At 36.5% G+C, this 21,788-nt stretch overlaps 3 protein-coding genes across 3 annotated transcripts in view; all 3 read left to right on the forward strand.

The window, feature by feature from the left end:
* The window catches only part of LOC131692447 (ankyrin repeat and BTB/POZ domain-containing protein 2), a 277,153-nt gene that overhangs the window by 137,970 nt on the left and 117,395 nt on the right, over nt 1–21,788 (forward strand). The gene's annotated exons all lie outside the window — the stretch shown is intronic.
* LOC131687218 (kelch-like protein 26) lies at nt 366–17,782 on the forward strand. Its single transcript, XM_058971274.1, has 3 exons — nt 366–492; nt 16,410–17,220; nt 17,277–17,782. Exons 1-3 carry the CDS (start codon nt 366–368, stop codon nt 17,569–17,571), a joined length of 1,233 nt encoding a protein of 410 aa, XP_058827257.1. The 3' UTR covers nt 17,572–17,782.
* Nucleotides 17,757–19,562, forward strand: LOC131687219 (uncharacterized). The gene is made up of 2 exons (XM_058971275.1): nt 17,757–17,879; nt 19,080–19,562. The coding sequence occupies exons 1-2, from the start codon at nt 17,757–17,759 to the stop codon at nt 19,560–19,562; spliced, it is 606 nt and encodes a 201-aa protein (XP_058827258.1).

Below are 21,788 nucleotides of genomic sequence, written 5' to 3' on the forward strand. Positions count from 1 at the left end.
AGGTGCCAGTGAACCGGACGTCAGGCTTCACCGGAATCGCCGGACCTATCTCGTGGCCCGTGAGTAGGCTAGATACAACGGGGATTAGAGCGAGTAGATCGCATCGAATAGCTAGTAGTGGGTTGAGGCACCAGTGACCCGGAAGCTTCACTCCACTCAGGATCGTTGGAGGTCCTCAGCACCTCCTGGCTGTTCCGTTGAGTAGGTTAGGTTCACCGCCAGGGACTAGTTCGAATAGATCGGTACGAAGTGGACAGCTAAATAGCTCACGGCAACGAACATCGATACCAGGTTGATTCTACCGCCTGCGATTTCACAGTAGGGTAGTTTCACCGCCGTGGACTATCTGACTGCATCGTGACAAAATGGGAGCTAATTGGCTCACGAAACAGACATCACTACCGAGAGAAATCCCGCTAACAGGGAGCTCACCACCGGATAATATCCGAGCAGATCTCGAAAACCTGGAAGATAAATGGCTCAAGGAAGCGGGTATCGGTGTCGAGAGAAATTCTTCCTTCGGGGAACTCTCATTCGGAGTAGGATGAGTTCACCACCAGAGACTATCCGAGTAGATCGTGATAAAGCGGGAGCTGAATTACTCATGAAAACAGGAGCCAAATGGCTCATGGGATCAGCATCCAAGAGAAGAGTCGAGAGTTAAATCAAAACTCAACCATGGACCAAATGAGGCTCCGAGATTAAGCAGAAGAAAGAGGTGCGACGAAAGCACAACGAGCTCCCACGAAGTAATACCTTGATGTAGTTCCGTGGGAAAGAAGAGCGCAAAAATAGTAAGGAATGTGTGATTCGTGAGTCCCACTACAGGCCAGGCTTTTGAAGATTTTAAAAACTATATTATTAAAAACCCACACAGACATTTTCCAAACTCGACGAACTGAATCGATTGTTAAATGACACTCGGTTCCTCGGGCATTTATTGGATAGCCGATTCTCGAAGTGATTGCATAGCCCTTCTTAATATCGGGAAGGCAAAAGGCTTTAGGCAATTTTATGGGTAACCGCACTCTTTAACTCATAATTTCGCACTCGGAACTCCGATCCAAATTAAACTATTTGAAAATAAGTTTGCAAAGGTAGAGTTGGCTGTCACCGAGAAAAAAATGCATTTTCCTCGAAACTTTCTGTTGCATCGTAGGTGGACACAGTCGTGAAAGAGGGTTTAATTGGGAGTCAGTGTGCCAGAATCACAAATCCCAGCAGTTCAGAAAACATTGTATTATATATTTGCGTCATTTAGATAGCATATGGATATTTGATGTGTGACCGTACTCTTCAACCCGTAACTCCAGAGCCAGAACTCCGATTCAAATCAAATTCAATGGCAGCTTATGGCGTTTTCATTTGAATATAACATTGTCAAAATTGCCCCGACCATTTCTGAAAAAATGAGAGAGATCATTTGACACGTACACGCATACATACATACATATACCCACACATACTCACAGACACATACAGGCATTTGCCTATCTCGACGAACTGGCTGGAATAGTATAAAAGACTTGACCCTTCAGTCCTTGACATCTTATTCCTTTCTACCTGATTATTACATGCATAGTTAATTATACAATGCTGTGCATTTAAACGCCAATTCTGCAATAAGCTGGCACACTACGAAAAACTTTTGCAATCGGCATCGACTGCTAAACCGCGATTTCCGCTCAGCCAATGATCATGACTGCGCCCAGTATCTCAGAACCAACAACTAATACCGGCTGTGAAAAAGCCAATGCCACAGGCGCATACATGATCGCAACTCGCAAGAACAAAAAACAGGCAGTTCGGAAGACTACCGGATGACGCAGCAAATGTTTCCCTTGGCGAGAAATGGTCTCCACGCACCACAGTAAGTAGCCTTTACAAGATTCGAATAGTCTCAAAATTTGTAAGTATTTGAAAGATGCACGTCCTAATTGCTAACCCATTGAACCGCTTCAACTAAAAAAACCATTTGCTGAATATAATGCTGCTGCTATAACACAATGATTAACAGTGTTATACAACCAACATACCAGCGCATAAAAAATCAAACGAAATGAAATATTTTCTATCAACCGTATACGATCAGCTTTTCTACACTGTGCAACTTATCATTCGTGTCTTCACCAGCTGACTTCCATTTACCAACACCATAAATTGTCTCCATCGATAGACACGGTGCTCTTAGTCTCGAAGTTGCAAGCGAATATGGATTTCTCTTCATGCAAGTCCGAACTATTTATGCATAAACCAACGCTAACCCGTCCAAGAAAAACGTAGAGAAGTCAAAAATCAACCGATAAACCATCACACATCTCAGCGGAGAAATTAATTTAAATGCACTCAACACATCTATAGCTATGTAGACATAAGCCATGAACTACCACGCGGTCCTCCACAGACCAATGGCGAATCGATGGGCGAATTTATACGCGCGGGCTTCCAAGAGATAATGATAAATTATAACTTGTAAATTGATTTATTGTTCGGTATGGCAGCCAGTCGATCTATTCCATGAAAACTCTTTTTCATTCAGATGCAGGGATGGATTTTTTGTAAATTAATAAATTAACAAAACGACTGATAACCATTGCACTACAACCAGAGCTTAGTTAGTGGAAGTATTGTACCAGGTTCGTCGCTTGCCACAGTTATCATCATTTAAGTCTCCAGCCAATTTCGCCAAGCTTTGCTAACTAGGAGAATGCGCTCCGTATCTATCACTAGAAGCACATTTAAAACTACATGAAACCACACTCGAGTCCCAGCCCAAATGGTCGTCTTTCATTGAACGCGCGGTCCCGACAACAACGGGTAAGAGGCGATCCTGGTAAAAGACTGCTCAGGCTACAAATCCGACCAAGAAGCCAAACGGTCAACGGACCGAAGGTGAAGTATTGCATGAGTTCGATCGTGCCTTGGGCGATGAATTCAACGAGCTGCCTGCATGGTTTCATATCTACATGACTATATTCACTGGGGCGAATTTATTAGGAATTGCACTTTGGATTAACGCTTATTGGCTGGGGAGAGGTTTCAATTTTCCGCACCTCACTTTTAGCGGGGCTTTAAAAATCGACCAACCCGGTGAGTGACTGAACGAGAACACGTTGAATGTAGTGCTTTTCAGCCTGCTGGGTCGATAATTGACGGTGCAACGAATAGGCATTTTGTGTCAAATAACTAAAATTGTTATTGATCTTCTTGATCTTCTCAGTCCAGCTTCCGACAGTATGAGAAATATGGAATTAAAATAACGAATTTTCAATACCCCTAACAGTAAGTCATTAGCAGACCTGTTGTTGAATTGATTTAAATATTACTGCTTTGAAAAAGTCTATGCGGTATAATTATATCAGATAACGCTTTGACACGGAATTAAGTAATTATTATAATCAAAACCATCTGAGAGTAAACACCTAAAAACATTCAACTTGACACACCGTCGTCTCAATAACTTTCAAATAGAATGCCACCAACTCGCCACACGGTGGCGTACCTTGCAGCTAATGCACAAATATTTATGTTTTTTATGATGTCGAAGTCGGCTTATTCGTGTCGCTGTCCCGGTTACATTTGCTGTCACGGAATTATTAACACTAATTATGCAATTTGCAAGCCGTAAAGCTCGGAATGCAACATTGAAGCACTACAGCAGCGCGTTTACTTTCGCACAGATCGGTTCCTAGCGACCGAAACCAAAACAGAATACAGCTGGAGCGCGATGACCCAGCTTGCACTTGAACTATCGGAGTACATAAATGCAAACTAGTGGTGGATTTAAGTTAATGGGATCGTAATTTAAACATTAAACGACTGAATTGTTCCCAAAAAGGTTGTAACTCGTAATTTTCGCTGTCCTATGTCGTTAAACGCAAGTTAATGTCGTACTCCTTGTTGGCCGGAGCAGTTTTCAGCGACAAAATGACAGAAACACGTTCTCCCTCGCGAAAGTCAAGGTCCGTGTAAAACAGTTGTCAGCGGATGGCATCTATACTACTTTAACTGTTCCAGAAGAATAGATTAGCGGATCAAATAGAATGCCCCGTAATCGACGGAGTGTCAAAATCCGGTTGGATAAGTCTGCTAAACCATGAACTGCTTTTTGTAGCTAGTGAGACGAGGTTGATAAGACAACTTTGAAACTTTTCAAATTAGCCCTGACTCTGCGGCAGCTAAGAGGATTCTCTGGAACTTCTGATGAATAAAAGACGGAAATTGTTTATTTTCATCGAGATGCTACTGAATGCTACTCATTACTGCACTGATTAGTCAAAAATGTAAATCACAGTTTCTAATTAGCCTGAAAACAAATGGGTTTGTATAGTTGTTTGTTCAGCAACACAAGTTGTATCTCCAGTTTTGGAGTTAGCTTCAATCTGGCTCCAAGTGGATGTATAATTCGGACGAGTGGGAAATGAAATTCCACAACTAATCGAAAAAAGTGGTTGTACATTTTTCTGCTCTTAAAATGGCAAAAACGATTTAAGACATTCTGTTTTGTGGATTTTTGTGAATTAATGGTGCCTGTTGTGACTAATATTTTAGTTCACGTTTAAGCTGCCTGAACTTGCAAGGTGCAGTACTAATTACAATCTCCGGTACAAAACTCCTGAACTGTTACCGCACAGTAAAGCAAAGACAGAATTTAGGACGATACAAATTTTGGTAGCTAAAGGGTGTACGGAGTCAAATTGAATCACAAGAATTTTTTTCAGATAATAAAATAAAACATTATTAAACCTGTTCGATTTCGACACGAGCAAATTGCCTGCGAAATCATGTGTTCCTTAGTAAACTTAGACATCTGCTTTATAACTTCCTCAAAGAAGACGAAATTAAAAAAGGAAAAAGGATCCCAGAAAGCTGGCGTAAATCTACTTTCACATAAGTCTCATCATCCATAACGAGACAATGCGGTTTCGTCATCAGCTGAGTTTATAGCTTCCGCACATGTGATTTCCCACTGTATTCTGCCGTATATCGCATTCGACGCCTTTTAGACTTTGTATGTGTGTAGTTCTTCGCTTTATCCGGTCGTCAAACTCTGAGATAACATAGTTCCCACAAGTCTCCTACCTCATCTCTCCCTCCACTTTAATTTGGCTAGCATCTATGATAATGCGTCGATGGATACTGAAAATTCGCCTCGTATACATTTATCAATCAAATTTCAAGTTTTTTTTTTTTTTTTTTTTTTTTTTTAATTGCCCACCACACTCCCCCACACCAAAGAACTCATACAAGAGCCCCCTGGTAGTGGACGCAACTTGTCAGTTCCGTTATTGCTAACAAGCGCATACATCAGGTCAACAGTACCTTGTATTACCCAGGGCCGGCGGAAAGCGTGGGTAGTACTACCCACTCGAAAATAACCGAGTGGGTAATTACCCACTCGAAATTTTGAACCATTTCAAAAAATTTAGATGGGCAATGCATGTATCTCGCACTACACACACTTGAAAACATCGATGTACCACAATTCCATTTGCATAAACGAACGTGACTTAATGTGAATGTAGGGGAGACTGAGGAGACTTGATCCCCGGGGAGACTTGATCCCATCATTGTAACTCAAAGGCGGATCAGAATACATTAATCGAATATACTATAAAGTTGCGTAGTTTTATCTAAACATAAATTTCATTAACACAGAAAAAAGAAATTGGACTTTTGTGTAATCGAATTTTTACCGATTTAAAAATAAGTCTCAGAAGAACTGAAGAAGATTTATTTTTCAAATTTTCAAACTTTTATAAAATTGATAAAATCACCCACTACATACTCTACTATGGCTTACAGAATTACAAGAGAATGTCAATTATATGAATACGTTATGATTGAGCTGATTCTTTTGTTCAACTATATTTTTACAAAAGTTTGCTGAAATAGATGCTATGGGTTCACTTGATCCCTTCAAATTCGTGGAGATTTGATCCCCTTCGCCATACTTCATACACACCACTGAAAATAACCAAATTCACACCAGAACAATTGAAGTCATTGTTGTCATAAAAAAATGTCAAAAATGAACACTTCATCGTAAAGAAACATAACTGTAATTGTTTACTACAGTATACGTAGCAACCATTCATCCCACATTTGACGTTCCTCAACCATAATAAAGACAGCTTTCAAATAATTGCACGGAGATTTGGGGAATTCGTAAAAAAAATCAGGTGAGAGATGCGTAATATGTTGTAACAAAAATAACAATATCTAATCATAACAATTTAATTAATACTACAATCCATTTATAAAATTGAATGGGGTAATGCATCCGTTTTTTCCCTATTAAGAAGGGCACCACATTATTACTACAATAATTTTATTATTTCGGTTTCTTTGATTTGTTATTAAGGTCCATTTTTTTATTTCGATTATAGAGGTTTTAACGTTAAGGTCATTCGCCTCTTATTAAGAGCCAATATAATAACAAAATTGTCTTGAGAATGGTGAAAATCTTCTGTTTGAGCGCAGCAAAATCTCTAATCGAGTACCCCCATTATCGCAATACCATTTGAGTCAATGCGTTGAGCAAAGATGGCAGACGCTGCTCTAACCAAAGGCTTCTGATGGGTAGGATGATAGTAGAAACAGGGCAAATTATTACCCTACATGCTCTTTTAAACACGTTTTCATAAAGGAATCAAGTGTCTCCAAATTAGGGGTCAAGTCTCCACTAATCTAAGAATTTTCCATTTTTTTGTTGTTTTCCAGAAATGCTCATAGCTCATGTCCAGTATAATATTTCCATGTAATTTTTTTATGATTATTAGTCATCCCTTGAAACAATATAAAACTACAAAAAATACATAGTTTTTTATCATTCCAAGAGGGTTGGACTGAAAAATAAAAAAGGGGATCAAGTCTCCTCAGTCTCCCCTAATGTAAGCATGTGCATTGCCAAAAGGGAAAAAATCCCTACTAATGGACCCCTCACCCTATGCTTTCTACCCACTCGGGCGTAAAGTGTTTCGCCGCCCCTGGTATTACCCTTCAAAACTCGTTAATATCGCTCGTATACGCATATTTTACACACAATCCGATATGAAGAATAGGAAATATCTTCCTTGGTTTATTGCATTTCGTGCTATCATAACTATTTGTACATATATCTATATATATATATATATATATATATATATATATATATATATATATATATATATATATATATATATATATATATATATATATATATATATATATATATATATATATATATATATATATATATATATATATATATATATATATATATTCGCCTAATTTAATTCAGCCTAATAAATATATAGTGGAGAAGAAATAACGAAATCTGTCTAAATACTGTTCCAATAAATAGTGATCTTACGCAGATAAGATTAGCTTTTCTAGACAACACTTCAACAAACGACGGTTCGATCTCAAATTGCCATTGTTTGGAAAACATAGGCAACTCTTGGTAGCTGGCTACCCAGAGTTTAAAAAAATACTCAAAAAATAGACAAGATCTTTTCTTTTACGTGTGCTTGAAGACTAATTAAACAACTACATAATAAACTATGCTTTACAATTCTCACATCGCTTGCTTCGAGCGAATCCTAGACCCTATATCCTTCTAAACCTCCAACTTCGCGACACATGTAGAAGCAGTGGCGTAGCCAGAAATTTGGTTTGGAGGGGGTTTTGATGAAAATCGCAAATTTTTGGAAAAAATGCTAAAATTTAATATGAGTTTGATAAATTATTGAAAACTCAAAAACATAAGTAGTCTAACAGATGTCATTCCAGTCTACAAACAAGAAGGATCAACATGGAACAGTTTTCAAACCTCTATAGATTATTTTCTTGTATAATATGTCAATGAAGTCAAAAATTGCGATCTTTTAAAGTGGGATAAATGATCCAAAAAAATTTCAACGTTCAAGATCACCTAATATAATAATCCTTGACTTTGAAGGTTTGACAACTTCGGGAAGTTATTAACAGAAAACAGCGCCTGCTTTGATATAGAAATTTTAGTGATTAATTCTCATAGAGGTAATTATGGTGAATTAATTTTTCAAAAATATTAAGAGACATGGTGCCTTCAGCAAAGTTTTTGATAATGTCATTTCAAACAATTTTATTGAAAATATGAAGGCTACATGAATTCAACATATAGGGATTCAAATGGACTGGGCCTGCTATATTTCTTCTTAGTGAAGAAAAATTTAGGTGAAAACTATTTTTTCTGCGCTACGGATGAAATTGTTTGAAACAATCTTTGCGAGTTGAGAACACAAAACCTATAACTAAATTATGGATGGATGGAACTGAAACTTGCGTTTCGACTTCATCTCATCAGAATCCGACACTAACTTGGTTGGCGGACTAAGCTTGCGCCGAATTGATTGATGCTAGCTCCTGAAAATGGAATCACTCTTTGTGTTTTTGAGTCCTTTTAATATCTGGGAATTATTTGTTTTAAATCCAGTTCCCTTATTTTTTTTTTGTAAGCTTCAAAGGCACCTTGAACGCAATGTGAATTTATTATTTAATTACCGCAGAAGAGATTTATCAAATACAGTAATTTCAGAATAGCTTGTTGTAAAGGTTTTCTACTACTATATTTCGATACTCTGAATATGTGGGATATTTATGTCTTTGACAAAGTTGTTTGAAATAGCACTTTCGAAAACTTTGCTGGAGACATTAAGTCTCGACCAGAATTTGGTTGAAGAGTAATTCTTGTCTATAATTACTTCTAGGAGGATTAACCGTCAAAATTATTCTATCAGCAGATGAACAGTTTTACGTTTTGAAATTCTTCAATGTTACTTAACATCGAAATTTGGCAGTTTCGAATGAATGTGATCGTGACCGTTAAAAATTTATCGAGCATTAATTTTACTTTTCTTTATTAGTCAACCTCACAACTTGCAGTACTAGTACGTAGCACACAAAATTTTAGTACGCCATTCATTGCCTCCTGCTAAGAGGCTATTCATATAGTTGATAATACAACAAAAATCCAATGCTCATAAAACCGATCCTGACCTGCTAGAGACAAAATTACATCAGCTTTCAACTAGTTTCTGAAATGTTATTCTTGTTGTTAACCATATTGAATTGTTGTCTAAACTCTACACAATCTAAAAAAATACATTTTCAGCAAATGTTGAAATGTATGTAAGTTTTCGGTAAACAAGCTTATGTTTTATATGCAATCAACCTATTCAAATTTAGATTCCCATTCGAAAAATTGTCTCTAATCCATATTTTGAAGCATCTTTCCAAAAATGAGCTCATAATAATTAAGACAGTTATTTTATTTTACATTGAAGTAATTTGACAACTATGGGATTTTGGCTAAGAGATAAGTTACAAGATCCCCTTCCCACAATTTTCCAAAAGTTCTCATGACGCTTTAAACACAGTTCTCAATGTAGTGATCAGAGAATATTTTTCCAAAAATATTTTGTGGAATATTAAATTAAATTCGTCAGCATCAATTTTTTTTTCAATCCCCCTGGCTACGCCACTGTGTAGAAGAGTCTGACGAGTAGTCGTTCTTCCGTTTAGGAATTATATACAAAGTTGATGAGAAAAGATCAGATAATTTCGTGATTTTTTAAAGGGTTGTATGCAAATTTTGACTAACAAATCCAAGTAATGTTGAACGAATTTGAATATGTATTACATCATTCGGACATTATAGGGTTACCAGTTTACATGGGAATTTGCTGTGTGATCGCACTCTTCAACGCATATCTCCGGAACCGGAAGTTCGACCAACTGTTTAAAATACAATACGAGAAATATTACTATTTTTTCAAATGGACTAACTATAACTTTTCTTATTTATTTCCAGGTAATACTAACTGAAACGTAAACGTAAGTTGATTGTAACAGCTCGCATTTATTTATGCAGATTGCAGTCCTTTGACCGTAGAGTGTTTTATAAAATAAAAATCAAACTGCAAAGAAATTTTATATATAGCTATTGCTTCTAATCATCTAACAGTGCCATGTACATATTACTAATTAAATTCAACGTACATATAACTAATTTAATTCATTCATTCAGTGCATAAATTGTTTTTAGTTTCTTCATATTATTAACCTTATTAATTGCGTTCAGGCATCAATTTTGTTCATTTAATCTAATTGATAAATTTTGTCGATTTCATTTATTCTACTAATTCTATATTTTTTTAAATCTCATTTATTTTTTCTTTTCATTTTTTTCTGTTTTCTATCAATTTTCTTCATTTTGATTATTTTATTCATTTTAGTCATTTTATTCAAATCGTTCATTTTTCCATTTTTAATTTTTTTTTCTATTTTTTAATTTTTTTCACTTTTTTATTCATTTTATTTATTTTATTCATTTCATTCATTTTCTTCATTTTATTCATTTTACTCATTTCACTAGTTTTGCTCATTTTACTCATATTACTCATTGTACTCATTTCACTCATTTTACTCATTTTACTCATTTTGCTCATTTTACTCAGTTTTCTCATTTTACTCATTTTACTCATTTTACTCATTTTACTCATTTTACTCATTTTACTCATTTTACTCATTTTACTCATTTTACTCATTTTACTCATTTTACTCATTTTACTCATTTTACTCATTTTACTCATTTTACTCATTTTACTCATTTTACTCATTTTACTCATTTTACTCATTTTACTCATTTTACTCATTTTACTCATTTTACTCATTTTACTCATTTTACTCATTTTACTCATTTTACTCATTTTACTCATTTTACTCATTTTACTCATTTTACTCATTTTACTCATTTTACTCATTTTACTCATTTTACTCATTTTACTTAATTTATTCATTTTATTAATTTTATTGATTTTATTAATTTTATTAATTTTATTAATTTTATTAATTTTATTAAGTTTATTAATTTTATTAATTTTATTAATTTTATTAATTTTATTAATTTTATTAATTTTATTAATTTTATTACGGGGAGTGGGCATAGCGTATTGGTAAATCGATTGCCTTGTACGCAGCGCACCTGGGTTCGAGTCCCGACCCCGCACATAGGGTTAGAAATTTTTCCTAAGAGATTTTTCTAACCCGAAGAGGCGAATGACCTTAAGGTTAAAACCTCTATAATTGAAATTAAAAAAAATATTAATTTTATTAATTTTATTAATTTTATTAATTTTATTAATTTTATTAATTTTATTAATTTTATTAATTTTATTAATTTTATTAATTTTACTCATTTTATTAATTTTATATATTTGACATATTTTATTCATTTTATTCATTTTACTCATTTCACTCATTTTACTCATTTTACTCATTTTACTCATTTTACTCATTTTAATCATTTTACTCATTTTACTCATTTTAATCATTTTACTCATTTTACTCATTTTACTCATTTTACTCATTTTACTCATTTTACTCATTTTAATTATTTTACTCATTTTAATCATTTTACTCATTTTACTCATTTTACTCATTTTACTCATTTTACTCATTTTACTCATTTTACTCATTTTACTCATTTTACTCATTTTACTCATTTTACTCATTTTACTCATTTTACTCATTTTACTCATTTTACTCATTTTACTCATTTTACTCATTTTACTCATTTTACTCATTTTACTCATTTTACTCATTTTACTCATTTTACTCATTTTTTTGCTAATTTTTTGGTGCCAAAGGTGAAAAAGATTTTGTTGCTATAATTCACGAATTTGAAGGCGTCCAACAGTTTTCATATGCTGTTTTGTGTTGCATATGATGGGACCTACATCCTATACTAGATGACGTAAAAAGTTTAAAATCACTGCAGCACCGTGCAATCAATGTTATATGGTATACCCCCGGGAAATGACAGTAGTATTACACGTAACGTTTAATATTACATGCATTGCGATTTTGCCGTCGCGTATTGAAACCATTGTTTATGTGCCAAAACCAGCAAAACAGCATATTGTGTGTGCAACATCCTGTACGGCAGACATACTGGCGAATTACGAAATAAATTATGTCTCCGTTTCAACCGAAAATGCCTCACCCACCATCCAGCAGCAGCGGTTTTCGTGTATCGTTCGAATTCCGCTAGCTAGCTTGGGAACGAAACATGCCAGACAACATAATTTCTTTAAAAAAAATCGAACCTGTCCAAATTTTCACTCATCATCCTTCGGGGTTCTGAAAAATGCATAGGGGAGAACCGTCAACAGTGAACAGTGAAACGGCGAGGCAGTAGAAATAACTCTAGTTGGCATGCATAAAATTTTGATGGAAACATCAGAGTACGGAAAGTCTTTCATCGTAATAAAAATTGAGAGGCGATACTATAATGTAATACTATAATTTTCATTTTTTAAGTGTGCAGCGAGTGTATTTTTTCACATGGAAGATATTGGTTCAAATTAAATCCTGATAAAACATTTCTAAAGCAAACGAGATGCAGTGAAGTTTACAGCAATCTGAAAGAAACTATTATTACTATAATCTACCTTTTCGATGCATCCAATCGAATTAGGCAACTGAATCCTAAATAATATATAGTGGTACACCGTGACATACGTCGAGCTACCTTCCAATAGATCGATTCGAACAATTGCTTCAGCAATATTTTAAACCAAACGAATTAAAAATATTTAGAAAATCGCAAAACAAAAAGTGCCCACTGGTGACGGTCCTCCCCTACTCGAAGCAGTTCACCGTGCGTGTGGAAATCAAGTTCACTTCGGCGATTTTGATGAGAACCAGTTCGCGAGCCATCCATCCATCATCGGCTCGGTCCTCGGAGGTATCCTCCTCGTAATGTGGACAGCGCGGACATTAGATTTCAATGGGTGCAGGCACGCAATTTCAAATTCCTCCGGCGTGGACATGTCGAAAACACCGTTCTTTCTTATTCCGTATGGACGAGGACGTTTCACATCGGAACAAGTTTGGTACGGGCGGTTGTGATGTTTTGCCAAACTTGTCCATCTCTTGTGCAGCTTGCCCGGGGAGCATATTGTGGGATATCTAATTTATTCCGTACGTTAAACGTGAATGTTTTTGTTTCTTGGCTTCTTATTGCAGGCCATCCTGCTGACTTGAGAAGCGAGCGAGGCGTTGATAAACCACAACTTTTTCCACCGAGAAAGCTGCGGAACGGCCAGATCCTGCGGACCCGAAGCAGTTGCCCGGAAAGGTTCAATTATGGAATGAAAATATCAAAACCAAGCCCCTCTGAGTTCGTTCTTTTTTACATTTTGAAGTTCACGGACTCGTGGCTGCAGGTTTGGGTTGTGCATCATCGAGAAAGAGCAAACGACCGCGCCGAGGCCAATTTGAAATCAGTATAATTTCCATCAATTTCCATCAATTTCGCATAAAGGCGACGATATGTGCATAAATTTGAAAATGCTGCGCTATTTTCGACCCGGTGCTTGTCCCACCACCAAACGATCGCACCGAGGGCAATGACTTCTAAATTACGATATCAGTTCCTCGATCAGGTAATGAGGACCACATGAAAAATGATCATCCAGCGAACTGTCAACTATGGCACAGCGTATTATGTACATTTACGCTGTCAGTTGGATTGATTGATAGCTTCAGAATGGAATCTACATTAAACAATTAAGAATGGGTCAGAGTCAGTACTATTAGTGCAATCACGATTGACCTGATATGTTAGTTATAGCTTGATCAGTTGACGCCTTTAGTTGTCTGGTTGTCGCAATAAATTAAAGATTGGTTAAAATTTAATTAGGATTCATTAAAACATTCAAAAGTCTACAAAGATGAAACGCGAAAGAAATAATCGCAAAAGTTAATACATTTGAAGCCATCTTTCTTCATCGCATTGAGTCAAATAGCAGCGCAACAATAGGGGCACTCGATTCGAGTTTTCGTTGCGCTCATACACGGGAATTTCACCGTTTTCAGCGCATTTGTGTTTTTATCACGATTCTTAACAACGAAGCAAAGCTGTTGATGCCAATTTGTACGCATTCCATTGATTGTAGGCCGAGTAATAAATGAATTAGTGAGGCACCCTCCTTAGTATGGAGAAAATAGGCACTTTACCCTATGTATTTATTTAAGCTTACTTACGGTTCAAATTTACGATGAGTAAAATGCTCGACATTCGCGAATGACGCCCTTCATCAGAGTCTAAAAGTAGTTTCCGGTATGTTTTTCTCAGTTTTTTCATCTCCTCATCTCCTTTTCATCCATATCGTCATTGTTTTTGTTTTCTGAAGTTCATCATAGTTTCGATCGAACGGAGTTCCTGGTAGTTTGGTGGGTTCATGTCATTCGGCCCAAAATCCACCGAATTAGCCGCATACCACTTCTATACGGTTTTAAAATAATGCCATGATGCAAAATCAAGCCAAAACAACACTTTTTGATCGTGCTGTCATCAAAATGGCTGTTCCCGATCGGATTTAGAATGCGTATTTTATCAGTAACGGAGGTCACTGACCTCGTTCCACAGGCCGTTGGCCTGGCAGTTTGTTAGAGATGGCCGACGGGCCAAGCACAATAGCCCTTTTGGGCGCACACGCACTCGCGACGCGGTTGACTAGTGACTTTCGGGACTGTCCCGTAGTGAAATATCACAAGTCGTTGCACTATTGAAACACACTTTATTTTAGAAAGAAAAATTTCACTATCTAATTCAACTTTATTTGCTCTGTAATTTTGCGCGGGTTAGATATACAGATGCGATGTGACGGATGGTCTGAACTTAACTGCCACTGACCTAGCAGACTGGTCGCTGCTATGGTGCAGTGGTGAATATAGGACACGATCATGCACGATCGATAGCTACCTGCTATCCCTATCTTTCTGCTGGTGATAAGGGAAATAGACTGATAAGAGCAGATCTACGGGAGAGAGATAATAATGTGGAACTTATCTGTGTTGCCAATTTAGTGGTTTAGTTCATTCCCAAACAATGGCAAAAGTCGTTTTTGGAGAAACTCAGTTTTGTAAATCTTACCGCCATAAATGGTTCACTACGTTTACCACAAGTGCATATGGCCTGACCAATTAGGCACCATGAAACGAATTTCGACAGCTTCTTCCATTTGAAACGGTCATCTACAGCAAACTTGTCCTTACCCGTGAAATATTCTTGTCCCGGGAACTGCTTGAAATCCGCTTTGATGCAAGTCTTATGAACGATAACGCAGCAATCTCGTTAGCAAGGTCACTCAGTGGCATCTCTCCATACAAAGTTGTAAGAAATTATAAAAATTGCCAAATATTATATAACTTTTCCAAACCAAATGTAGTGCGTCAGATTGGTTTAGTGTCCTTGCACTCCCCTACTATTTTGGCCGGAATCCTTGCTTTGAATCCTGCTATTACGGAAAAAGGACATGTAGTTGTATGCCACCAGCAACGTTCAGGTGGCGCCCAAGGAAAAGAACCCTCCCTACACACAAGAGCACGGCCCAATAGTTCTTCGTCAAGCGAAACCTGAAGAAGACCCTAAACCGTTTAAGTAAACTGCCTGTGGCGAACAAAGTGGACGAGGTTCAATCAAAGGCTTAGCTAAATATTTTTCTGTGTTTTATACTAATTGAACTTATGAATAAAATGTTTTTTAATAAAAAAAAATGCGCCGGTAGATGAGTGGTAAGCGTGAATGTCACTTAGCCCAGTGGGTCTGGGTTCAATTCTGTCCGAGGTCGGTGAGATTTTCTGAGGTGAACACTCTGTGTCACGTCAGAGCCGTTGGTACCGGTCCACGTGTTTTAAAGCGATGTCTGATTGTGAAATCACCTTTCTAGCGTCGGTGATAGGCACTCAGTATAGACAGAGACCGACGGTAAACAAACAAACAAAATTGACCGTATCACTCTTTGAAATGAAAAAAAATCATTTGAATTTACAGCACTCAGGGTATTCTTTTACACTTCGGCCTCAAAAGTTTATATGCACTATACATAAAGCAGAGAACTATTTTTGCAATAGATTTCGACCTTAACCTTGTCTGTGTTCGATTTACAATTACGGAGAGGGGCCCTTATGCTGGACCCCCCGGGCCCGTAATTTTTCTCTACAGCCCTGGCAGGGGTCCCATATCCATTAATTGAAACGTATGCCGATGTAGCATTGGTTAGATGTTTTGTCAATCGTTTCTTTTGGCATCACATTATTGACATTATCATTACTCTCGCTGAAATAATATTGATCGTCTAGGGGTCGCTATTAGATTTCAATCCTTAGCCATAAGTATAGTGACGACACTCGCATTACCAGTACCAATTCATGTTTTGCCAAACGTTTTTATGGCACAATTCAAATATATCCCAGGCTCTGTACTAATGTTGGTACTGATGTAGATACCGGTTTTTATTCAAACTGGGCTTCCAAAAATGCATCATAGTAACCGTTGCTGTCGAACTCATATACCTAATTTCGCTAATCAACAGCCGACGAGATGTCTGAGAATAAAATAGCTTCCGAACAAACTCAGTACTGGGATAAAATAGATTTCGAAGAAAAACCGAACCATTTGGAGATGATTGAAAAACGACTGAACGAACTCAAGCACACAGATATTCAAATCCGTATCGGCGAGACTTTATTCGAATGTCACACGTTGCTGCTGCAGTGTTTTTCGGAAGTTTTCGATGAGCTGGGCAACATACCGGAGGTGGATCTACCAGAGGAGAAGGTAACTCAGGATGCGTTCAAGCTCATCTACGATTGGCTGTTGTCGCAGAAACCAGTTGTGCAACGGGAACATTTCGTTGAGGTGTTTGTAGCGGCGGAGTACTTGGGCATTCCTGCTCTGATCAACCAGTGCTGGACTTGCGTGGACGATACGGAAGCATTGATGGAAGATCGTGCTTTTCGGTTGTACACTGAGGCAATTCCTTTCCAGCACACCGTTCTACAGAACATGATGCTGAGAAGAATTTGCAAATTTTTCCTTACTCTTGTCGCTTCCGAAGAGTTTCTTCATCTACCGTTAGAAGACTTAACTATCCTGTTGAATTCCAACTATATCGGAGTTTTCTCCGAGGCAGATGTTCTGTATGCTGCGGCCGTTTGGCTTCTAGGTGAGTGGGAAAGTCGCAGCAAATACGTCAGCGTTGTAATGAAACTGGTACGTTTTCCATTAATGAGTCAATCTCTGCTGTCCAACTTGATCAAATGCGAAGAAGACGAACGTATTCATGGTATCTTGCAGCATGACGCAACGAAAAATCTTGCCATTCAAGCGTTGACCGATTTGTGGTAATAATTTAATTAGACAAGACGTACAATGTTTTACATGTTTCTTCGATTTCTAGTCAACTAACATCTGAACCACGGTCTGGTTCCTCAAGCCTCGGTTTGCATATAGTGAGAAAACCTTTTCAACGTATCTGGCTAAGAGATCCAACCGTATTGATGCAGGGAGATGAACCAGTTGGACGTAGATCTCAACGACAGGAGTGTACTTTTGGTGAATTTATGAAACGATCGGACGATTTGGTTTCCAATCCGGACAGCTGGCTCAGTTGGGAGATAATTGAGCTCGATGATGATGCCGAGGTGCCCTCATCAAACGTAGCCTTTCATGAAGGAATTTCAGACACGGAATAGTGTTCGGTTTGGTTGCAAATCAAGGATCGATGGTGGCTGCGTGGAATATATGGTATCTATTCGTAACTGTAGCTAGTGTTTCATGCAACCCAATTTTTTCCCATCAAATCCTGAGGTTGTATTATATCTGCGTGAAAGAATGTCTGTTGAATTTTTTGCTTGAGTTCGCTAAACTAAATATAATAATGGTAGTCAGCCTTATTCTACATTACGACGGATCATCTATTCCTATCTTTATGCGACTGATATGCGATCATGGGCAATATATACTTAGAAACAAAACACTTTGCGACATCAAGTTTCGGCAAGTTTGTTTTTGCCTAGCGTTGTTGTTGAGCTTCGTTACAGGTTTCAAAAGAAATCCATTCTACCGATCAGTAGCAATCTGTTGTTACTCCAGCATTTAGTATCCAATCATATCGGATAGCAGAAATGGTTGACAAAACTAGTAAAAATCACAATTTTTCAGTAATATCATAATGCTTAGACAACCAATTTGTAAGAAGATTTATGGGCTACAAGGCGTCTCCACACGGGTATTTTCAAAACCAGAGATATAAAAACTTCGGCGCAGAAATACGCAAGATGAGGCCTATGTATCTTGAAACTACACTAAATTTTGTAAAGATGTAAAGATAAATATACTAATACTGATATGACATTCGATTTCTCAATTGCTTTTTCTTTATTCAAATCGTACGTAAACACTTTCTGCACAAAAAACCTCACTTCTATTGTTTAACGCATTCATTCTTCTTTCTAAAGAATTCAAAACAACTCGAATCGGCATTGCATTGGTATGAACTGTTCTTATGAATTAAATTGAATAGAAATTCTCGACATCACTTGCTACAGCAACATATTAAAAATTCATTTTTCATCCGATCATCGTAAAATTTATCGTACAAATAATTTGATTCAAATTAAAAGAAAAATAAAATAAATATTTTTACAGAAGAATTAGGGGACATTGATTTTTGGAGTTGAGTTGTGCGTCGTGAAGAGTTTTCTAGTGTTTGCTGATGGTCGTCCCGATTTGGGAAGTTCTGCACCTTGCACGTTTTTAAGCCTGATCGTTTCTCTCTGGACTTTACAGGATCAGGATCTCAGCCACGATTTTTAAAGTTTTTGTCACGAGTAGTGTGATTTATGTTTATGATTTCAGGATCTTAGTCACGATTATCGTAGTTTTCATGGATGTTACGATGATATTTTGTTCTTCAGAGGAGAAGAAGAATTTGATGAAAATATTCAATGATGTACATGCTTTTATTTTATTTTGTATATATGTACGTTTATCTGTGCTGTGATTGTTATTACACAATTGTACACCTCATATTATGCTGAAATTGTTATTAGTTGATGTCGATAAATACTGTTTGTTTGTACCCTAATTTTAAGTTAAGTTCAACCTGACCATAAGAGGTCCGTTGAACCAAATAAATAAATAAATAAATAAATAAATTAATTAATTAATTAATAAATTAATAAAACCGAACCATTTGGAGCTGATTGAAAAACGACTGAACGAACTCAAGCACACAGATATTCAAATCCGTTTCGGCGAGACTTTATTCGAATGTCACACGTTGCTGCTGCAGTGTTTTTCGGAAGTTTTCGATGAGCTGGGCAACATACCGGAGGTGGATCTACCAGAGGAGAAGGTAACTCCGGATGCGTTCAAGCTCATCTACGATTGGCTGTTGTCGCAGAAACCAGTTGTGCAACGGGAACATTTCGTTGAGGTGTTTGTAGCGGCGGAGTACTTGGGCATTCCTGCTCTGATCAACCAGTGCTGGACTTGCGTGGACGATACGGAAGCATTGATGGAAGATCGTGCTTTTCGGTTGTACACTGAGGCAATTCCTTTCCAGCACACCGTTCTACAGAACATGATGCTGAGAAGAATTTGCAAATTTTTCCTTACTCTTGTCGCTTCCGAAGAGTTTCTTCATCTACCGATAGAAGACTTAACTATCCTGTTGAAATAAATAAATAAATTAATTAATTAATTAATTAATAAATAAATAAATAAATAAATAAATAAATAAATAAATAAGTAAATAAATAAATAAATAAATAAATAAATGAATTACGATGTTCGAGGTCCAAATAGTTTTCTTATATCTACTGCTCGAACCTATTACTGGTCGCAAGCAGCTGGACATATGAGACATTTCATGAAATAGTGCATGGAACATAATGTTCCACGAATAATACTACAAATTTTGTGAAAGAGGTCACGTGAAACATGACCACGTCACATAAAATTGAAATTGATTAGGGATATCTTCTATACATCACAAGCACTAAAGATTAATCGTAAATCATGTACATCATTAACCAGTTCAGAACTAAATGAATAATATATGATTTCGTGAACTATTTCACAAGCACGAATGGTAAGTCGTGACTATTGTACTAGGAATCATGAACCGGTTCACGTATATATGAATAATGTTTTACGATATCGTGTACTATTTCACGAGCACGAATGATAAGTCGTGACTATTGTACTAGGAATCATGAATCAGTTCACGTATACATGAATAATATTCTGCAATTTCGTGAACTATGTCACGAGCACGAATGGGAAGTTGTGACTATTATACTAAAAATCATGAACCAGTTCCGTGTACATGAATAATTTCACGAGCACGATTGGTAACTCGTGACTATTGTACTAGGAATCATGAGTCAGTTCACGTATACGTGAATAATATTTTATGATTTCGTAAACTCTTTTATGAGCACGAATGGAAAAGCGTGACTACCCCACTAGCAATCATGAACCAGTTCACGTATACATGAATAATATTTTATGATTTCATGAACTATTTCACGAGCACGATTGGTATGTCGTGACTATTGCATTAGAAATCATGAGTCAGTTCACGTATACGTGAATAATATCTTATGATTTCGTTAACTGTTTCACGAGCACGAATGGTATGTCATGACTATCGCACTAGAAACCATGAACCAGTTCACGTATACATGAACAATATTTTATGATTTCATGAACCATTTCACGAGCACGACTGGTGAGTCGTGACTATAGTACTAGGTTTTCTGAACCAGTCCACGAATACATCGATAATATTTTAGGATTTCGTAAACTATTTCACGAGCACGAATTTTCAGTCGTCACTATTATATTGCGGATCACCAGCTCACGAATACATGAATAATATTTGAAATTTTTGTGATCTATTTCACGAGCATGGATCTTTTATCGTGACTGATATATTGGGATGGATTCGTGGAAATAATTTAAATTTCGTGAAATGGCTCGTGAGGAAATATACAAACTATTTTGATTTTGTGAACTAAATCTATGAATGAATTCATCAGTCAATTGGTTCTATGAATAATGTTCATAAAGTTGTGAACTAGTTCATGTACAGAAAACCAATTTGATAATAACATGGCAGAAACCGTGACTGAAGTTCACAAAACAAAATTTTCCAATAATAAAAGAGTCAAACCACGTGAAGTGGGCCTCGAAATTTCCACAAAATCACCGATTTTCATGAAAAATATTTGTTTTGTGTGGGGGTCATTGAGTGTACCTTTTGGTATAAATATTTTCTTAAAATTGCTTTTTTGTTTAAATTATTGGCTTTTAAACTTTTGAAAACAATAAAATTGAATTTTTTTCAATTTCTTATTCCTCTACAACTACTCCATATAATTGAATGAAATTTTGCACGATTTTAGAATGATGTTTACATTGTAATACAAACATATATTTATGCAATATTTGTTTTAATAGCAGTATTTTTCATTACATTTTTAATAAACAATTTTAAATATTTTCATGTTCCCGGCGCTACCAAAAATCAAAAAGTATATCAAATGACGCGGAAAACGTACATTTTCAATAACCAGTATAGATATTTACAGACACTGAAGAGAAATTTTGCATGATTACAAAATGCATGATTTTTGTTCATAGTGCTGTTTTCTTAATTCTCACTTTTTTCGAGCTGGCCGGAAACGTAATTCAAACAAATGATTTTTGATCGTTTTGAAATTTTCACAGTATATTTGAAATTGATTTGTCCAGCGACGCACAAAGAATTTTTTTAACGGCTTATTTTTTTAAATTAACGATTTTTTGTCGATTTGTACCACTTTTTCGGCGATTTTCCACATGTGTACCATTTTGCAAAAAATCTAAATATCGAGAAAAAAAATCACAGTACGCTATTGTC

Source organism: Topomyia yanbarensis, chromosome 3 (assembly GCF_030247195.1).
Source record: "Topomyia yanbarensis strain Yona2022 chromosome 3, ASM3024719v1, whole genome shotgun sequence".
Taxonomy (NCBI): domain Eukaryota; kingdom Metazoa; phylum Arthropoda; class Insecta; order Diptera; family Culicidae; genus Topomyia; species Topomyia yanbarensis.